Source organism: Onychomys torridus, chromosome 12 (assembly GCF_903995425.1).
Source record: "Onychomys torridus chromosome 12, mOncTor1.1, whole genome shotgun sequence".
Lineage (NCBI taxonomy): Eukaryota > Metazoa > Chordata > Mammalia > Rodentia > Cricetidae > Onychomys > Onychomys torridus.
This window is the reverse complement of record NC_050454.1, coordinates 75,078,357-75,098,576: the sequence shown is the minus strand read 5'-3', so window position 1 is coordinate 75,098,576 and position 20,220 is coordinate 75,078,357. Positions and strand designations below refer to the sequence as shown.

The 20,220-nt window shown below is 46.5% G+C and overlaps 2 protein-coding genes across 2 annotated transcripts in view; one reads left to right on the top strand and one right to left on the bottom strand.

Moving 5' to 3' along the window:
* The window catches only part of Tmprss2 (transmembrane serine protease 2), a 40,417-nt gene extending 33,106 nt beyond the window's left edge, over positions 1-7,311 (top strand). Inside the window, exons 10-14 of the mRNA XM_036204162.1 lie at positions 1,022-1,197; positions 3,282-3,377; positions 4,027-4,169; positions 4,593-4,745; positions 5,867-7,311. Coding sequence (XP_036060055.1) covers positions 1,022-1,197; positions 3,282-3,377; positions 4,027-4,169; positions 4,593-4,745; positions 5,867-5,878 — 580 coding nt within the window. The 3' untranslated portion in view covers positions 5,879-7,311. The remainder of the gene's footprint in view (positions 1-1,021; positions 1,198-3,281; positions 3,378-4,026; positions 4,170-4,592; positions 4,746-5,866) is intronic.
* Positions 7,312-12,654: 5,343 nt separating this feature from the next.
* LOC118593998 (interferon-induced GTP-binding protein Mx2-like) overlaps positions 12,655-20,220 on the bottom strand; it is a 59,083-nt gene continuing 51,517 nt past the window's right edge. The window contains 4 exon segments of the mRNA XM_036203703.1: positions 12,655-13,176; positions 15,031-15,282; positions 17,414-17,490; positions 17,990-18,148. Of these exon segments, the coding sequence (XP_036059596.1) occupies positions 12,946-13,176; positions 15,031-15,282; positions 17,414-17,490; positions 17,990-18,148 (719 nt within the window). The 3' untranslated portion in view covers positions 12,655-12,945.

The following is a 20,220-nucleotide window of genomic DNA, read 5'->3' as shown; positions in this document are numbered from 1 at the left end:
ACTGGGACTGGGTGTGTTCCAGTTGCCATCTTCTCAGCTCTGTCTATAAGTTTTGAGAGGCCCTGCTCTATCAGTCTCATCTCTCCTGGGTATCTTCACTCTGACAACCTCACACTGCCCTAGTAGGTTCTCTGGAAGACTGTATATACACCCTTGGTCATGGCATTGCACTCAAGATGGGCAAGAAGGATGAAGACAGCCATACTGCGGAGTGTCAGCTCTAGCCAAAGACACTGTTCCCATTTTGTTTTTCCTTCTTCCCCTCTCCCTCCCTCTCTCCTTTTCTTCCACTCTTCCTCATCTCTTCCTTCCATCTTTTTCCTTTCCTCCCTTCCTTCCCAATGATTTTGCTATGTAGCTCAGGCTGGCCTCAAATGGATAATTCTCCTGCCTCTGCCTCCTGGGATATACCCCACTTCCAGCATTACGGATTCTTTATTAGATGGGTTTTGGGCACTTGCTGCCTTAAGTGAGGTTCAGATCCTGGCCCAGCCATTCTCTGGAAAGACTCAGTGTCTCTCTCAGCCTGGTGATACCATCTGTCACACAGGAGTGCCCTCCTTCTCTTCTCAGGCACTGCTAGGAAGTTAGGGAAGCTACCTTACCTGGGAATGCCCCTTTCTTCCTTCTACATCCCAGATTCTGAGGTCCCTTTGGTAGCTGAGGTTCTTCATCAGTATGCATTTATTAAGCACCTACTGTGTGTCAGTAAATGCTCTGGCATATAAAGATTAGTGAGACAGTCTTGTCAGAAATGTGGTTTTAAGTCTCATAGAAGGGTGCCAGCCCTATTTGTTGGCTGGTGCAGAGGATAGGAGAAGAAACCGAATCCTCAGACAGCTATTCAGCAGCAGGGGGCTGTGGGGTGTGGGGAGGGAGATGAGGAACCCCTGTCCCACAGTTTTACTCTGTGGCTTGGGGTACTCATCTCACTCCAGACATCATATGTGTTTTAAAGACTGGAGGGAGCACCTTGTATCTGTGGTCCTGAGTTTCCATGTGCTGTCTCTCTGTCTCCCAGACCCCTCAGCAACCCGAGGTACTGGACGGCATTCACAGGGATTTTGAGACAGTCTTATATGTTTTATGGAAGAAGACACCAGGTAGAAAAAGTGATTTCCCATCCAAATTATGACTCTAAGACCAAGAATAACGACATTGCTCTCATGAAGTTGCAGACACCTCTGACTTTTAACGGTATGTGAGGCTCTTTCCACTAGAGGGCAGTAACTCTCTCTAGTTGTCTGGGTCAACTTCAAATACTGCTTACTATCACTGTGGGACAATATCCTCTCCGGCTGAGGCCATCTGGTTGATAATTTGTAACGATTACTGCTTTTAAAAATGTTTAAATTATTTTTTAACTTTTATGTGATGGGTGTTTTGCCTGCATGTATGTCTGTGTACCACTTGTGTGCCTGATGCCCAGAGACCAGAGTGGGTGTTACATTCCCTGGGACAGTTGTGAGCCTCCATGTGAGTGCTGGAAATCAGTCATGGGTCCTCTGGAAGGACCCACTGAGTCATCTCTCTCAAGACAACAGTTCTTGCTTTTTTAAACAAATATGTCCCCAAATCAGGATACTTTAAAAAAATTAATTAATTAATTAATTAAATTTTATTATTAGCTTGAGACAGTACAAACTCTTATTCTAATAGTGAAATGTTTCACTGAGGCTTGCCCAGTGATTGAGTAAAACCAAAACTTATTATAAGCCACAGTCATCCTAGGGTCCCCCCTGCTATGTAGGCTCCCTGGTTCTGTGGGTTGCAGTCTGATTGTCCTTTGCTTTCTATCTAGTATCCACTTATGAGTGAGTACATACCATGTTTGTCCTTCTGGGTTTGGGTTGTCTCACTCAGGATGATGTTTTCTAGTTCCAGCCATTCGACTGCAAATTTCATGCTGTCATTGTTTTTCTCAAAGCAGGATACTTTAAAATTGAAATGTAGACCCTTAGCTTTCTTTAAATGTATTTTCTCCAATATTTTGTAAACATTTAAGAATCACAGAAACAGTAATAATGTATTTTAAAAAGAACTTTAATAAGTTTGTTCATTAAAAATAGTCTGTAAACTATTTCCTTATTTATTTATTTATTTATTTATTTATTTATTTATTTATTTATTTATTTTTGTTTTTTTCGAGACAGGGTTTCTCTGTGTAGCCCTGGCTGTCTTGGAACTTGCTCTGTAGACCCACCTGGCCTCGAGCTCACAGAGATTCATCTGCCTCTGCCTTCTGAGTGCTGGGATTAAAGGCATGCACCACCACTGCCAGGCTCTATTTCATTTTTTAAGTATATACTTTTAAATTCATTCTTTGAGATTTTGATAATGTATACAATATATTTTTATTTGGTGGGGCAGGGTCTTGTGTGGCTTGAGTGGGTCCTTCTATGTAGCCATGTATAACCTTGAGTTCCTGGTCCCCCTGCTTCTACCTCCTGAGTGCAGGGATTATAGGTGTGTGCCACCACGCCTGGTTTTATGAGGTGCTGGGCATGAAATACAGGGCTTTGTGCATGCTAGGCAGGCACTTTGCCAACTGGGCTACATCCCTAGCCCCTTCCTTAGGTTCTTATTACCCCTTTTCTAGTCTATGCAAGAGCATGGAATGTTCTGGAATCTCCAGATGACAACAGACTTCTCTTCTGAAGTGCTTGTATTCAATCTGGGGGACCAATTCACACACAAAATAGCAGATCCTTGAGAGATGGTGTCACTTTGGGACAAGCTGGGGCCATCAGCTTCTGAACAATGGCTGTCACCAGTCCTTTCCTCCCATCACTCCGAGGCTAGTGTGCTGTGTTCTGTCTATCTGTCTATCATCTATCTATCTATCTATCTATCTATCTATCTATCTATCTATGTATCTATCTATCTATCTATCTATCATCTGTCTATCTATCTACTATCTATCTATCTATCTATCTATCTATCTATCTATCTATCTATCATCTATCTTTTTGTTTTTTGATACAGGGTTTCTTTGTGTAGCCACTTGCCTTGCCTCCTGAGTGCTGGAATTAAAGGTTTGCGCCAGCACTGCCCAGCTTGTGTGCTGTGCTTTAGAAGCAGAGCCAGCACTTAATTCTAGATATGAGTAGCAAATGTCCAGAGGAACTGTCAGGAAGCAAGCCTGCCAGGATGGGAACAAGGGGTCCAGGACCCACAGGAACCTGGGTTTCTGGAAAGAGCAGGGCATCGGGCAGCCAGGGGAGACTCTCACAGAGGCCCTGTAGGCCTGGATAACCCACCCTTTGTTCTTCTTTAAATAGATGAAGTGAAGCCAGTGTGTCTGCCAAACCCAGGCATGATGCTGGACCCAGCCCAGGAATGCTGGATTTCAGGGTGGGGGGCCACCTATGAGAAAGGTAAGGCTTTGGGCCACACAGGATGGCATGCTGATTTCCACAGTGGGACCTCCTCATTTAAATCCCAATTCTGTTATTCAGTGGCTAATGACTTTGGACAATTTACCTAAGTTATGTGCCTTGCTTTCCCCATTTGATTAACAGAAAATATTGAATCAGCTCTACCTAGTACATAGGGAAAGGGTTTGGTATTGTGATGGTCTGAGGGGATGTACTTCTTCATTCCTGTGACAAAATTCTTGACAAAAGTAACTCAGGGGAAGAAGAGCTTATAGTTCACAGTTTGAAGATGCAGTCCATCACTGAGGGGAAGACATGGCATCAGGACCTCGAGGCATTGGAACACACACACACACACACACAAACACACGTAGTCAAGATGCAGAAAGAGAGATGAATGCTGAGGCTTAGCCCATAAAATGGTGCCACTCATCTTTAGGGCATTTTCCCTCCTCAATTTACCCACTCTAGAAAGTCCCTCGTAGACATGCTCAGAGGTTTGTCTCCCTGGTGCTTCTAGATCCTGTCAATCAATGTTAACCCTTAGAGGGAGGGAGGATAGAAGAGAGGTATGAGATTATCTATATAGAGTGTAGGCTTCTTGAGGAAGATGTCTACCAGAGCTGCTAGCTGATGCCTCTGTTGTTAGGGAAGACCTCGGACGTGTTGAATGCTGCCATGGTGCCCTTGATCGAGCCCTCCAAATGTAACAGTAAATACATATACAACAACCTCATCACACCAGCCATGATCTGTGCTGGCTTCCTGCAGGGAACTGTGGACTCTTGCCAGGTAATTGTGAGCTTTCATTCAACCTTGGAGTGTGTAGTTCCCATTGAACCCCTATGAGACATGAGGCTCTGATGGGATCAGAGATACCTCCCAGGGACACAGGGTCAGTTGGGAGTGGAGTGGGGAGGGATGGTCACTAGCAGCATTTATGCCTTTGGCAGAAGCCAGTGCTAATCACACTATGGTTTCCAGAGATGCTTTTGTTTGGCACAAGTGTGGTCTGTCATGCACTTGCAAACAGCTAGTTGGTATGGACCTACTTCATCTTTTGGATTATGTCTCTATGACCATTACCTCCTGCTGGGGAGACAGACCCACACTCCCTTTCATATCCAGATACTGTGTCCTCTCTGGTGCATGGTGCATGGTGGCAGTGTGCTGTAGTGTGCCTTTCTCTTCTCAGTAACTTGCTATGTTCTACAGGGAGACAGTGGAGGGCCACTGGTTACTTTGAAGAATGGCATCTGGTGGCTGATTGGGGACACAAGCTGGGGCTCTGGCTGTGCCAAAGCATTCAGACCTGGAGTGTACGGGAATGTGACCGTATTTACAGACTGGATCTACCAGCAAATGAGGGTAACTTTCCTAATTCCTGGGTTATCTATCTCCTTGAGCTCAAGCCACAGGTCTGGGAGGAATGCACCATGACAGGAAACAGACACTTTCAAGGCTTGAACTGCTCCTGGATTGCTTTTCATCCCTCTTCTCCAGAGTCCTTCTCCCTGTCCCTCTGGTTTCCCAATCCCTCTATACCCCTGAGCCTATGATGCCTGCATACCTCTGGCAGTGGCACACATCAACATCACTGGCTTCCCTGCTAGTGCTGATGGCAGAGTTGGACTCAGAACCTTCCTGACTCCTCATTCTAGTGAAGGGTCAGCAGAGCCAGGCACCCATCCAGCCTTCAACCACTCACATAGTTGGGTGAGGGAAGAGTCAGAATGGCATTCTTCCTCCCAGGGGTCTCTTGAGGGTCATTAGGACAGCCTTTATGCAGAGAGAAAGAGGCAGCTAGAGATCTCAAGTACCCAACTTGGGTCCAGGGGAGGTTGCACAGCAAGGAAGAAGCCAGGGGTTCCTGTGAGCTGGCCTTCCTGGCTCATCCACACAACCTGTTGGAGCTGCAGCCCATTCCATCCCAGGGATCAGAATGATGGTTTGCTTAGACATGGACTCACAGGAGGGTTTCCTAGAGAAAGAGCATATATCCTAGTATCTGCCTGATAAAGGAGGACTAAGACCAGGTCATGAGGCCTGACCATGTCAACACAAGTGACACCTGGGCTCAGGGTGTCACATTATTCCATGGTCTTCTCCTGGAAGAAGCAGAAGTGGGAACAGAAAAGCCAGACTATGCTAAGATGAGGCTAGAGAAGGGGGCAGAATGGAGGGAGCTGACCAGCAGGTGTATTTAAGCCTAAGGGCCACTCAGCATGGCCTTGAGGAAGGCGAGTGCTAAGTGGGAGGGGACATCACAGGGAAGAATGGAGGATGCCATAACTCTAGGTAGAGCGTGTCCTGAGTCAAGCAAGCTTCTGGGCAGAGGCCCATGTGCTTCCTGCACCTGTGACCTGAGCTCAACCTGCAGAAGTCTTTGAGGCCTGTGTTCAGACTCTAGTCTCTCACATCACCAGGGGAAACAGACAGCTTTGTCTGTCTTAGGCAAGTAACTTCATCTCCTCTTCCTGTTTGTACAGGCGAACAACTAATCCACGTGACCTTTGGCTCTGACTTCTTTTGTCTTCGACACCCTTCTGCAAGAACACCAAGGGGCTGATTTTTAACTCCTGTGCACAATGTACCTTTTGAGATGATTCAAAGGGCCTTTCACTTTATTAAACAGTGACTTGTCTGACTGTGCTCCCTGGTCCTATGAGGGCTTCAGTGCCCCACCCCAGGCCACTTTGGTGGCTCCCGTCCAGAAGGGATGATGATCCTGCTGGGTTTGGGCACATAGGGCCAAATGCAGAGGAGGATGGCACTGTCATGCTCAGCCTCCTTTTTGGCTCATGCTCAGGCCTCTTTTGGGTGAATAAAGACTGTGACCTCTGAGTAGCCTGATGGCCTAAGAAAGAGTAGGGAAGCCAGGCAGGGCCTTGGGCCCTGGGACAGACATCTTAAGAGAGCTACTACAGCCTGTGGCCTGGCTCTGCTGCACAGTTTGGGCTGGTCATATTATAATGACTCCATTAGCAACCAGGGTGAACGTGGCTGGGAGTGAAGGGCTCTCTCTCCTGCATGTTGACATGATAGCCACTTCCAAGGGCAATAGAGCTTTTGCTGAGGCAGAGCCCTCAGAGCAAGAAGCTAATGTCAACATGTTCCTCTTGGCCACCTGTCCCGTGGGTGAGCTCTACATGGCGTCATTCAGTCTGGTTCTTGGCTCCTCAGCACTGTTTTCTCAGCCTCTCAGAGCCTGAGACTCACCTCTTAGCCTTGGCAGTAGGCAAGGCCTGGTACCTGATGGATCCTGTATAGTTCAGCTAGTCTCCTGAAGGATGAGGTCCATCAGAATCAGGGACATGTGATTCCAGTTACCTTGCTTCTGGATCATGTTTCTTCTCTTACTACCTCACTGCTCCTGGAGCACTAGCCTGGATGGATGTCTAGTGCTTACCTGCATTTGGACTGTGTGATTATGCCTCAGATATTAGACCTCTTCCAGATGGTGAGGTTGTTCTGTAGAATGGGGATAGGATTGGAAGTTCTTAGTTTGGGACAAAGATGAAAAAAGAGGAAGTCATTGTTCTGTGTTCTCTTCTGGCCCTGGATTTACACCCAGAAGACCATGCCAGAATTACCAAGTATGAAGTATGAGTGTCTTACCTATGGTGAGGCTATGCCTCCTTCCCTCTGCCTGGTTCTCCAGAAGGGAGTGGATGGGTCATAATTAGAACTCCATCTTTTCTGGGAAGGGACTCCCATCCAGGGAAGAGTCATGCACTCCATGATGCTTCCTCTGGGAGCAGCACCCAGGGACCTTCTCAGATGCAATGCCAGAATAAATGTACAAGCACCTTGAAGTGTGAGAACATGTCCCCTCCTCAGCTCTCCCTGTCTGTGCTCTTGGTTGTTATTTCCTGCTTTGTGTCTGTTCCCAGTTTCCACTGTGAAATATATGAATAAAGTTTATAATTTTTTTCCATTATTCATTGACTCTGTAGTTGTGCCCCAGGAGCAGGGCCAGGCTGCGATAGTTTGGGAAGGATGCCAGTGCTGCTGCTGGGTTGGAGAGTGATGCTATCAGAACACCAGCCTAACACTGGCAGGCCCTGGTTGGATCCTGTGCTTGGACTCTTCCAATGTCTTCCAGTGACTACAAAGAGCTTTATCAGCTCTCCAACACGGCTCCCCTAAAGCCAGACTCCAAGAGCCACCATTACCACATCTCCACCCCTTGGCCCTGGAAAGGAGCATAGCAGGTACCTGGTAAAGCCTATTTATGCCAGCTGTTATGTGGATGCCCTTAGCCCTGGAGACACAGCTCCAAGCTTCCACATTCTCAGGCAACCTGACTCAGACTGAGTCCAGCATCTGTACTCTGTGGTTTCTTCCCCAAACCCCAGATGGTTCATGGTGACAGAGATGCCGCCTCATACATTGTTTACTCCTCTTCCCTGCAGTTGGGACTACAGCAGGAGAAAGATATGGTCTCCCACATAAGAGCTAAAAGCAACTCTGCTTGGCATTCTTAGCCAACGTGCGTGTCTCTGCCTTGAGGCCATTTCTTTTCTCTTCCCCATTTTTGTCTTCCTCTCCACCAGGGTCTTATTGTATACCAGGAAAGCCTCAAACTTGACATAGCTGAGGATAACTTTGACCTTACCTTCTTCCCTCTACCTCCAGAGTGCTAGAATCAAAGGCATGCATCACCACACCTGGTTTTATGTGATATTGGGGATGGAACCCAGAGCTTACCAGATGTTGGGCAAGCTCTTTACCAACTGAGCTAAGTCTCTAGCCCTAAACACCGTATTTTAACATATACAGTAGGCTCCTCACCATTGAACCCGCAACCATCAGCTGCATAACTCAGCCCAAACAAACATTCCCAAACATGATCCCATTAGATGTTTCTGCCTCTTGGGCTGAAGATGTATCACAGATATGCAACACTGTTCAGGGCTGTGCAGCAGCAAAATTATGATGAAACTACAAACACACAAAAAGCCAATTTAGGGCCTCAGTGTGTGCTGGAATAGCAAAGTACCAACTGCTGGCCTCCACTGGGGATGCCCATTCAGAGCTGCAGATTTCTGCCTTGACGTTGCTACTAACCTTTAGCAAGAGAAATTAAAAAACCAGACATTGGAGACATTGATGAATGATGCTGGTTTAATTTGTTACCCTAGGGAAAGAAACTGGGATGTTTCCTTTTGCCATGTTGGAAAATTTCACCTTAGGCTGTTTTCATTATGAATGATGATGACTTTACTTGAAAGATTAAATTAAAAGCAACCAGATGGGGGAAACACTAATGTTGGTGTAGTTAAACACTATTGACTGTCTGAGTATAAATTAACCCAGCATTTCATTAGAGTGAAAATCAACATTGGCAGCTTCTCATAGCTGGGCAAGGAGATGAATCCAGACTTGAATCCAGATTTGAAATGATCAGTGGTTGGCTGAGTTTGGGGTGACAGTCCTGCCCTGAGCTCATGATCCTGGGGTTCTCTCCAGAGAAAATAATTCAAAATTATTTTCCAACCAAGGTTGTGGTTCCAGAGGCATACCTGCCTGGTGTAACTCTGTCCAATCACAGTGCAGAGGATTGGCTATATGATGTGATGTGGCCCAGGTTCACTTGTGTAGGTGCAGTGTTTGAAAAGGGCTTTAATTTTTATTCTTGGAAAGAAGGCTTAGAAGTTCCCCAGGGAGCTGCTGGTTCATCCCAAGTGCATCAGCCTGCAGTGGTGGTACTTGAGGCACAAGCTGGAACACAGCCTGACCTGGATACCAGGGCAGGTTCCCTGGGAGGAGAATAAAGGATCTGATAAGCCAGCACCACAGCTGTGTCCTCCTTGGGCTCATTGTCACCTGTTACTGGGTTACACTCACATCAACTTCCCTCCTTGAGACCAGGCTTGCTGTGAGGGGTCTGCTGCCTGGGTGGCAACAAGTGTCCGTTCCACTTGAAGAGGATTTAGAAAGCAGCATCATAGAAATCATGTCCACAAGTCCTTCAAAACAAGGTTCATATGGATTCCCATCACATAACATGGGTTCAGCTCCTGCAGCATACCATCCCTAGTATTCTGAAAAACTGAGGCACTCTACTGCTGCCTGTTTGTAGATGAATTTCTAAGCAGTCTTATTAAATAAAAAACATGGAGCCAAATATATGGGTGAAAGCCTTAGAGATCAAGGAAATAGGAATAGCCACCAGCTAATCTTACCTCACCATGCTGCAGCTTCCAAAGTGAGCTACTTTCTATCTACCCATACCTTTATTGCTTTGCTGTTCTGCCTTCTCATTGGTTCTTAGCCCAGCTACCTAACTTCCTTGCCATTGTCTGTGTGTACAGGCCTCCAGGTCTTTATAGTTGGTACTGGGATTGATTAAAGGTGTGTGTCACCATGCTTGTCTCTGTTCCCTAGTGTGGCCTTGAACGCACAGAGACCCTGCCTGCCAAGTGATTGGATTAAGGCAGTGTGCTACCACTGCCTGTCTTTTGTGCTTACTTAAAATGGCTTGCTATTTCCTCTGATCTTCAGGCAAACTTTATTTATTAACATACAAACAAAATATCACCACATTTCAGCACAAATAAAATATCACCACACTTGTTCTTATCTGTCTAGGCCTCCCCTTACTGAACTAAACATCCCCACTTTATAATAGTCACCAAGGCCCAGTCTATAATATTCACCCTTCCTAGAGTGAGGGTCCAGAAAAAGATAAATTCCAAGTTCTAGCGTCATTGAGATGAGTATGCCAGGCATGTGGCACATAGCAGGAGACAATAGCTGGGTCAAAGTTGTCGTCCTACAGGCACTGATGAGCTTTAGTTTGAGCCTGGGCACTGATGAGCTTTAGTCTGAGCCTGGCCTCTCCCAGTGCTAGAGTCTCATAGAGGTGTTCTAGGTTTCTTATTCTGGGTTCTGATCACAGAGAGTCCAGACACTTGTTCTTTATGGCCCAAAAGGAACATCTTCCTGGCCCTTTGGGAGAATCACACCCTGCAGACTACCTCCCAGTAAACTCTCTTCTTTGTAGCATAGACTCTTGCCTGCCATTCACTCTCTCTATATCTTCAGGAAACCAGTACATCCAGTCAAAGTACATCTGATACTTGGATGCCTCTGATTGTTTCTGGTCCATCAAAATATAATGTCCCTGGAAGATGGAGTTAGGTTGGGACTATACAGGGGAGGGATCTAGGCATGAATCATGATCATGATCTCAGGCACTAGGCACTAGGCTGATCTCCAGAACAAGATGTCAAGACTGTGTCAAGTGGAGGGACACACACTTGAGTCAGAGATGTTTAAACTAGCTGCCCACCTTACTTTCCCAGAATCCTCTATGATGGGAGGCTCAAGTACTCCATGCTCAGGTTAATAGACAGTCTCTGGAAACTCCAGTGACCATGGAAATGGTAAGTAGTCAGTCAGCCCTGGTGAGGCCTATTGATGACATTCATCCCAGACCTTGGAATTGGGAAGTGACCATTGTCTTCTTAGCATCCCTCTTGTAAGAATATTCTAAAACTTCCCAAGTCAGAAATGATAGCGGTTCAAGGGTCAGAAGGCATTTAGGGTGGAGTCTTTTGGGAGGGGACAGGGTGACTATGGAGCTGGTCTGAAGGTACTACCAGGGAGCAGGCATCTTGAGGCAGTATTTCTGGAAGTCTATGTAAAGGACTCTGCTCCCCATGTCCTTCATCATGCTTCCTGAAGAATGGCCCCCAGCTCCTTGCTCCTCCCCATGCCTGCCAGGTGTGTCTTCTCCTTTCTGGCTCTGGCATTCCTGATGGTTTAGTGGTCTTTCAATGGACCTGGTGTCAGGACCTCTATTGGGCATCTGTGCCCAGCTAGGGTTGTGACTGCACTCAGGGCTTCCTAACCTTGAAGGCAGGAAGTACTGTGTGGATTTGGAGCTGAGTTCTAGGAGAGGCAATCTGAGGGTGAGGCTTGTGTCCACTCATTTTCCAGTCATGGAGGGACTCTACTGTTCACCTGTAGGGAGCGTTTTTGTTCCTCAACTGACCTGGTCCTACTCTAGGTGGGTGTGCAGAGCTTCCTACAGCCTCTGCTCACAGAAACTGCTTTATATTCCCTGCAGGCCAGTGTTCAGTGCATAAAGAATGTATGTGTTCCACATGAGAACAGGAATAGGCAGAGTGTGTGGTCCTCTGTGGACTGCTGGCAATGGTCGAGAGAAAGACTGATCTGACCTGGTCTGGTGATCAGATGGCCAAACACCCTAACTGTCATGCTGGAACTCTCATCCAATGACTGATGGAGGTGGATGCAGAGATCCTTGGCCAGGTGGAGCTCCAGGTGTCCAATTGTCGAGAAAGAGGAGGGACTGTAAGAGCGTGAATTGTTGAGACCAAGATTGGGAAAAGCACAGGGACAAATGGCCAAACGAATGGAGGCACATGAATTGTGAACCAAAGACTGTGGAGCCCCCAGCTGGAGCAGGCCCTCTGGATAGGGACACTTTGCTCAGCCTGGAGGTGTGTGTGTGTGTGGGGGGGACTGGACCTGCCTGTGCTGAATCCACTAGGTTTGAATGAATCCCCGGGGGAGTCTTGGCCCTGGAGGAGATGGGAATGGAGGGGAGGGAAAGGGGAGGAGGTGGGGGTGGGGGCAGGAAGGGGGGACAGGGGAGCCCATGGCTGATGTGTAGAACTAAAACACAAATATAATGATAAAAAAAATATATAAATAAATTTTTCTCACCAGGAAAAAAAAAAAGAATGCATGTGTTCAACAGTTTGTCTTTCCAAGTTTGTCTCCAATTGCTGTAGTTCCTAGGAAGTAAACCCTCCATGCTCCCCAATTTCCGAGGGAGTTGGCTTTAGTGGCCCACATATTTACCACTGCCCTGTGGGGAACCAGAGAGGCTCCCTGTTAAGGCCTTGCTCAAGGTCAGAGAGTCTCAGTTTGCTTTACCCAGAAGGGGTGTGTAAGGAGATGTTTTGTCACCAGCATGCTTACCAGGTGTTTGTCTGTATGGTGTGCTTTGATTTTGCAAGGGGGAGGTCTTTTGCCTCTCCCTTTGGCATATTATAGAAAACCCTTTTGAATAAACCTCTGAGCTGTTGGATATTGACCCAGGCCCTCCCAAAGCTATTCTGTGTCTCTGACTTTCTCCTAGTCATCTAGGTCTATCTTTCTATCTGCTATTTTCTTATTTCTCTCTCCTCTACCCAAGAACCTTCCAATAGGTAGGAGCAGGTAAGAGCTGGACTCCCATATTGCCCTCTATCCCCTGCAGTCCTATGAAACCCCTTCCCCCAATTCAAAGTGAGTCACAGAAGAGTCAAGAGTGGTTTATTAGGAATGCAATAAGCAGCTCCTAAGATCATGGACCATTTATTCATCAAAAGTTGTTCCTGGCAGGATGCACAGAAATAGGGTACTAAGAAGGTAGAGGCCAAGGTGGGAAAGGATCTGAGGGTGAAGCCATTGTCATATGAGAAAAGTGGCATCCTCTACCCATTACCAGGTCAGAGGCTAAAGAGTGGTAATTTAGCTATCAGAAAAGGCAGGAGCCCTTCTGTCTCTGAAGCATTGTCCAGGAGACACAGGGAAGGACAGGGCCAGCTTAACCAGGGAATTTGGCTAGCTGGCGGCTAGCCTGGGCCAGTCTTGACAGCCGCTCCTTCAGGAACTTCCTCTTCTCGCTGGTGTCATTGCGTTCCTTCAGGAGCCAGCCACAAGAGTCCTTGTCCTGCAGGAGCTGGAGCATGCCCTTCTGGAGCTGCTCAGCAAACATTTTCAGGATGAAATACTGGATGATCAAGGGAATGTGGCTGGAGATGCGGTTGTAAGCTTCCTGGAAGAAGGAGATACAGAAGGCTTGAGGAAGAGGCACAGGGAACCTGATACTAGGTTGTAGTTGGAGAGCTTTTCTCCAGGTCCTACTAAGCCCCAGCAGTCTGGTAGCCCACTTATAAAATGAACACACAGATGCTTATATTATTTAAACTGCTTGGCCATTGGCTCAGGCCTACCATTGTCTAGCTCTTACTCTTATGTTCAGTCCATTTCTATTAATCTATACTTTGCCACGTGGCTCATGGCTTACCTGTACCTTACATCTCCCTTGTCATGGTGGTGGCTGGCAGGTCTCTCCCTCTCCTTCCTGTTCCCCGAATTCTCTTCTCTGCTTGTCCTGCCTATACTTCCTGTCTGGCTACTGGCCAATCAGCATTTTATTTATACAGAGCACCAGGTCATCTCTGAGTAGTGAGATCCTGGAAAGTACAGGCCTCATCCCCCTCAGTGTCCTGGCAGAGCAGGTCCAAAGTGCCCGCTAGACTCTGGATCCAACCAGTTTCCCTGACCATCAATCAAATGGATTTCCATGGAGAAGAGTATGTACAGGAACGTAGTCTACAGAGACACCCCAACTCCATTTCCAAATGGCTGACCCCTTTGCTGAGAACATTGCTTGCCTGTCCTTAAGGTCCAGGCTTCTTGGCAGCAGGGAAGCAGAGCAGTCAGTCCTAATGAGCTGCCTGAAGGAAGTCAGACTTCACCTGCTCCATCCTCTCTCTCAGCTGTCAGCCCCATTCCCCTGAGACAGGTGGTTCTCTCAGTTAGATGACACGTGCTGGTGGTTTCCCAAGGTTGGTGCCTCCCTGGTTCTCATTTTCCTTCTTTAGGATACAAGATTACCATGACCACAGCCCTCTGAGGATGGCTAAGCAGATGTGTCCCAAGACACCAGAGTTAGAAGATACCTGGCAAGTGGTGAGCAGCTGGTCACAGCTTAGGCACAACCCTGAGTCATGGCAGGAAACAGGCTACGTGTTCTCTAACCACAGACAACCTGGGTGAGGCCTGTCTACAAATGTCAATGAGAAGGCCTGAGGTTTACATATTGGGGATAATAGAAGGTATAGAGACCCCAGATGATGGTGCCTTGGGTGGGAATAGGGCCTTGGCTAAAAGGAAAGATGATGTCTGCAGACAAAATGTCCTGATTCATGTTTATGACATGTAGGGACATTGAGGACATTATGCTCTGAGTAACAAGCTAGGTAGGAAGAATTAACAACTCTACTATCCCACTTAATGAGGTCCCCAGAGTCATTAAAGTGCCAGAGACAGAGAGCAAACTTAATATCTACAGATGTATAGCCATAAGCTCCAGGAGCCCTGTGCTTGGCCACATGACAAGGTTCACCTTCTAGCAGCCAGTGACAGATATATGTACATTAGAAGGTCACCATGACGTTCCCCTGTGTGGCTGCTTCCAGGTGTGTGTGGCTCTGGCTGAGTAGGACCTGCTGTACCTGGATTACATGATGTGTGCCCCTCCCAACAGATGTCAGGATCTGCTTCCACTTGATGAGTACATGGCATCTCAACACTGTGCTAAGGGCCCCACACTCAATCATAGGTGCTTGGGATGCTGAAAATATATCTTATAGAAAAAAAAGCTGATGCTCTGGGAGTCTAAATTACATAGTCAGGATCACAAGGACCATAAAAATCAGATGTATGTGGCTCTAGGCTACCTGTTCATCTGAATAAATTATAATTCCTTCTTAGAAGTTCACCCAGAACTGCAGGACTGAGCAGTCCTGAAGTCTCCTTGCAGATTAATATTCTACACAGAGAGACACAGAAACAAAGGGAACAAATGGCCTGAAACCCAGTTCCAAGGTGTTCACACATATACCTGGCGGTAGGCGTCCAGATGCTGAAAGATCTCAGCCATGGATGAGTTCTGTGAAGCTTGAGACTGAGAGGAAGTGTGGGCACTTGACTTTGTCTTACTCTCCTCCTCCTCAGCTTCCTTCTCTCTGACCTTCTGCAAGGCTCCAATGTAAAGTTGGTCCTGGCAGTAGATGATCTGCTCCATCTGAAAGTGAAGTCGGATCATCTTCTCTGCTTCCTTTTCTTGTTCTAATCTGATGTCTTGAAGTTTGGACTGCAAGGAAAGAGAAATGTAAGCCACCAGTCATCAAAAAATGCTCACCATAGAGTAAGAACACAGGACACCCCACAGATCGACAAGCATCTGGTTACCCAGCAGAAACAAAAGCAGTCATTTCCTGGGAGTATTCCCTGTACCCTCTTGCTCAGTACATCTATGTTACACCCAGAACTGAGTGTGGAAACCAGAGGAAGCCTGAGCCAGGTATGAGTAGTTCCTTATTTAAAGGTCAACCTTCAGTGTCAACTTGAGTGGATTTATTTTTAAAGATTTCTTTATTTATTTTATGTATGTGTGTGTATGTGTGTGTTGCATGCATTTGTGTGTACCATATTCCTGCAAGTGCCTACAGAGGCCTGAATAAAGTACTGGATCCTCTGGAACCAGGGTTACAAATGATTGGAGCCACCTGATGTGGGTCTTGGGAAGTGAACTCATGTCCTCTACAAGAGCAGTAACACTCTTAACCACTGAGCTTTCTCTCCAGCTCCTTGTCTAGGTTTAGAATCACTCAAGGGACCTGTCCCTGAGCATGTCTGTAAAGGTATTTCCAGAGATGCTGAAGTGAGGGGGCAGACCCAGCCCAATGTGGCAATGCTATCCTATATAGTTTGGTCTTCTGAATTCTCTACTCATCTGTTTTCTGAACACACAATGTGACTGGCTGTCTCATGTTCCTACTGCCCTGTCTTTCCCAGCAACAATGGACTATATTCCCCCAAACCAGGAGCCCAAATAATACTCATGAGGTTGTTCTTACAAGATATTTGGTCACAGTAAGAGGAGATGTAAGGAAAAACCTAGACAAGGGACCTGCATGGATTCTCAGCCCTGACCCAGGCAGTCTCCTTGCTCTTTTAGCACTTTAACATCTACAATAAGGAGATGGCTTCTACCAGAGAGTGTGCAAAGATGAGAAGGGCTCAGTCCAGGTCAGTCACCTTCTATGGGTCTCATGTCCTGGGATTTCAGGTCAGCCATGGAGGACAACCTTGGCCTAGAGTAGTTCCTGACCTCACCATTGCAGGGGTAATCTATCAAAGCTTGGTGCTGGGTGTGTCTCCAGTTGCACTTCCCGTTTACCATACCATCCAGGGAGGCCTCACTGCTTCCACTTTGGGATCACAGTCCCATGATACATCCCAGCTGTGGCCTAGGCAGGAGAATGGCAGAGCCAGTGTCTACCTGCACAGGCCCTGTCTGCCTGGACAGGGGCTGAGTGTCTTGGCCATGTCATACCCTATGGAGGTAGAGACATTTTCCTCTTTACTGCTGTGTTCCTCTAAACAGACTCAGTTTCTCACTTAGCATCCTCACTGTTAGAAACTGACCCAGTCTGCTACCCTGACCCTGAGACTCCAGCAGCCCCTCCCTTTCCTCAGCCTCACAGATCGTCAGCTATCCTGCTAAGTCAACAGGTTCCCAGATACCTGGATTCATTTCTTGTCTTGGGAAATACGTTTACTGAGACACATCACACACATCAAAGGAGATTAAAAGGCTACTGATGGGTGTCATCTGGTGATTCCCAGTGGCCACATTCCCCCTCCATTTCCCTTCTGCCTTTGGGGTATCAGAGAACCTGGCTGCAGAGTTGTAAAACCTTCTCCCTTCCTCAGAGACTTACAGGAAGGGAACCTGGATCTGTTCTGTGAGCCTGATTCCTCTTCAGATCCCTGCCAGAGTGTCTCTGTTCCTGGGGCCTGACTTTCTTCAGAGCCACTGATAGACTGGCTGTATGTCTGTCTGTCTGCCCACGGTACTAACAACCCTTCTAACAAATGTCTTACTTCCCACAATCCATCTCAACGTCACCCCTGAGCCCCACATCTGACAACTTTCACTCAGTGTCAGGAGTGTCATCCTATGCATGGCCCTGTGAGCCTCCCTGACAGAGTAATCACCTGTGGATTTCAGCATTCATCTCTGCTCCTCCCTCCCTTCTCCCTGCCCACACTTTAGCCAGACACCACTAGTAACCTCATCAACAAGATTCAAACAGGAGCTTAAGCCGCTTCCAAACAAGCACAGGAAAGGAGAAATAGTCTCAAACCAAAACATCTGTTCTTTACCATAATGAACAGGTGTTCATTATGCTTTAAAAATAATACAAAGCAGGTTTTACCTTGGTAGTTCTGTGGAGGTTAAAAAACTCAGCAAAATTTTTTTCAGAAACACTGGAAAAGGCGACTCGTACCATTTCTGATTCAAGAGAGAAAAAACAGTTTAACACAGTAAGTGGTTAAGATGTGTTCACTCTGTGTAAATGCAAACCAGGGTAGGGATGAGGGAGGTGGGTGCTCTCCTGCTCCCTCCCTCCTTTCTTTCCTGTCTCACCAATGATGGGGAAGGTACACCCAAGCTTCTAGAGAACTCAGTTTAATATAAATATAGCTTTAGGCTAAGGGATGGTCATCACTTTACATGAAGGACTCTGGCTATGCTCCTTACAGGTTTCAGCTAAGGGCCTAGGAGTTTAGGTGACTCTGCCCTCTGTCAGCAAATCCCTTTGTCCACAGGGTGAGTATGGACTGAATTCTTGAATACCACAGTGGCATCTGGAGAACAGAAACCCTGCCACCTACCTAGAACCAGACCTAGAGGACAGCTCTGGGGTCAGCATTGCCTTTGTTCCCAGTCTCAGAAATAAAATGGCTGAGAGCAACAGAGGCGTTTCTTGGTGACCCTGTATAGCACTCACGAGTGACCCTGTGCAGCATGTCTACAGCTGGATCTTCCAGGACTTTGATTTGGCTTCTTATGATGTTCTCAATTTTTTTGTAGTTCACAAACCCTGGCATGCCTCGTCCTCGATATTGCTTTTCAAATTTCCAGACTTCTTTACAGAAAACATCATAACCTACAATAGGAGATGACCATCAGTTATTTTATAAAAAAACATCTTGCAGATCGTTCTAAATGATCCCATTCTGCTCTTATTGAATTTACTGAGATAAAGTGAAGCTAATAAATATCTGCAAATTGGAAAATATTTGGGGTTACAGAGAAGAATGAACTCTCAAGGCCACTTTCCTCAGTTTAGGCAAAAGGCAAGTTCAGACCAGAGACGACTGCAGAATCCAACAGGTGGAATCCAGGGGAACTCATGGCCTCAAAAAGACCTTGAATGTGTGGGTTAATGAATCCAGCTAGATTTGACCAAAGAAGAGAGAGCACATAGCTCACAGGCCCTGTGGCCCCAAGACATCATCAAGAGCTGAGTGGGAGGAGGGTGTCCCTCAGCAAGAGATGACAGAGCTAGTGAGCACCTGGATGGCCCTAGTGTGACCTGATCTCTCTGTTGATGACACAAAACACTTAATCCTTCTCCCCACTACTGGAAATAGGCAGCAGATCAGATGGCCCTAGCTTCCCCTGAGATAAACTGGTTGTTTTTATTTTTTTTAATTGTACCATTTTATGTGTATTGTTTGGCCTGCATGTATGTCTATGTACAACGTGCATACTATGCCTCCAGAGGTCAAAGCGAGCATCAGATCCCCTGGGTTTGGAGTTACAGATGGTTATGAGTCCCCATGTAGGTGCTGGGGATCAAACCTAGATCCTCTGAAGAATAGCAGGTACTCTTAACCCCTGATTCATCATTCCAGCTCAGAATGTTATTTTATTTTATTTTTCATTTTTTTTTTTTTTGAGACAGGTTTTCTCTGTGTAGCCTTTTGCCTTTCCTGGATCTCGCTCTGTAGACCAGGCTGGCCTCAAACTCACAAGGATGAGCTACCACCATTCAGGCTCATCAGAATATTTTTAACTAAAAGAAAACTAGCTGATTAAATGTGGTGATATTTTATTTGTGTTTTAATAAATAAGTTTGCCTGGAGATCAGAGAAAATAGCAAGCCATTTTAAGTAAACAAAGAAGTCAGGCAGTGTTAGCACAGGCCCTTAATCCTATTACTTAGTAGGCAGGATCTCTGTGTGTTCAAGGCCACACCAGGGAACAGAGCCAAGCATGGTGACACATGCCTGTAATCCCAGTACTAACCATAGAGGCCTAGAGGTCAGGACAGACAGACAGAAAGTGATGGAACTGTGTAAGAAGAGGAAGTGAGGTAGCTGGGCTAAGACAGTCAATGAGAGGCAGAACAGTAAGGCATATAAACCTGGGTAGACAGGAAGTAACTCGCATTTGGAAGCTGCAGAGTTGGTGAGGTAAGGTCGGCTGGTGGCTTTCCCTATTTCCCTGATCTTTCTCCAAGGCTTTCACCCCTATATTTGGCTCTGTGTTTTTTTTTTTTATTTAATAAGGCCTTTTAGAAATTGGTCTACAATTAAACAAGACTATAATTTATTCTGAGTTGTGTGCCAAGCTCCACAGTTTAACCCTTGATTCTGTGAAGTTTCTGTCACCTCCAGGATCTACTGCTCTCACAGCAGTTGGTGCCTCCCTTTCTGCCCTCTCTCCAACCCTGCAGCCTCTGCTCTGCTCTGTCTACACCATGTATGTATTCTGGGTGTTTCTTATATAGAATCACATACTACAGGCCACCATGACTGTCCTGCTGGTTTTCACTCAGCATCCTGTCATCAAGACTCACCAGCCTTGTACCTTGTATCTGCACTCCTGTGCCTTTCTTAGGTTAAAATACTTCACTGATGACACTGAGAGCGGAATTGCTTCCCTGATAATGCTTGTGCTATGTTCCTAACCACCCAGAACCTCAGGAGGGGACTACTTGCAGATGAGGTTTTTAATAGAAATTACTAAGTAGAAAGGAGTCTCTTAGGGTGATCTCTAATCCACTGTGTCTTGTGTCCTTACAGGGGCTGACAAGGACACATAAATATTCAGAGTGAAGGACTTGTGAAGACATGGGGAGAAGAAGCCAGGTTCAGGGTAAGAGGACTTGTATGTTTGACTATTTCCTCATAGTTGAGGAAAAGGAATGGAAGTGGGCATCTTGTGTTTGCC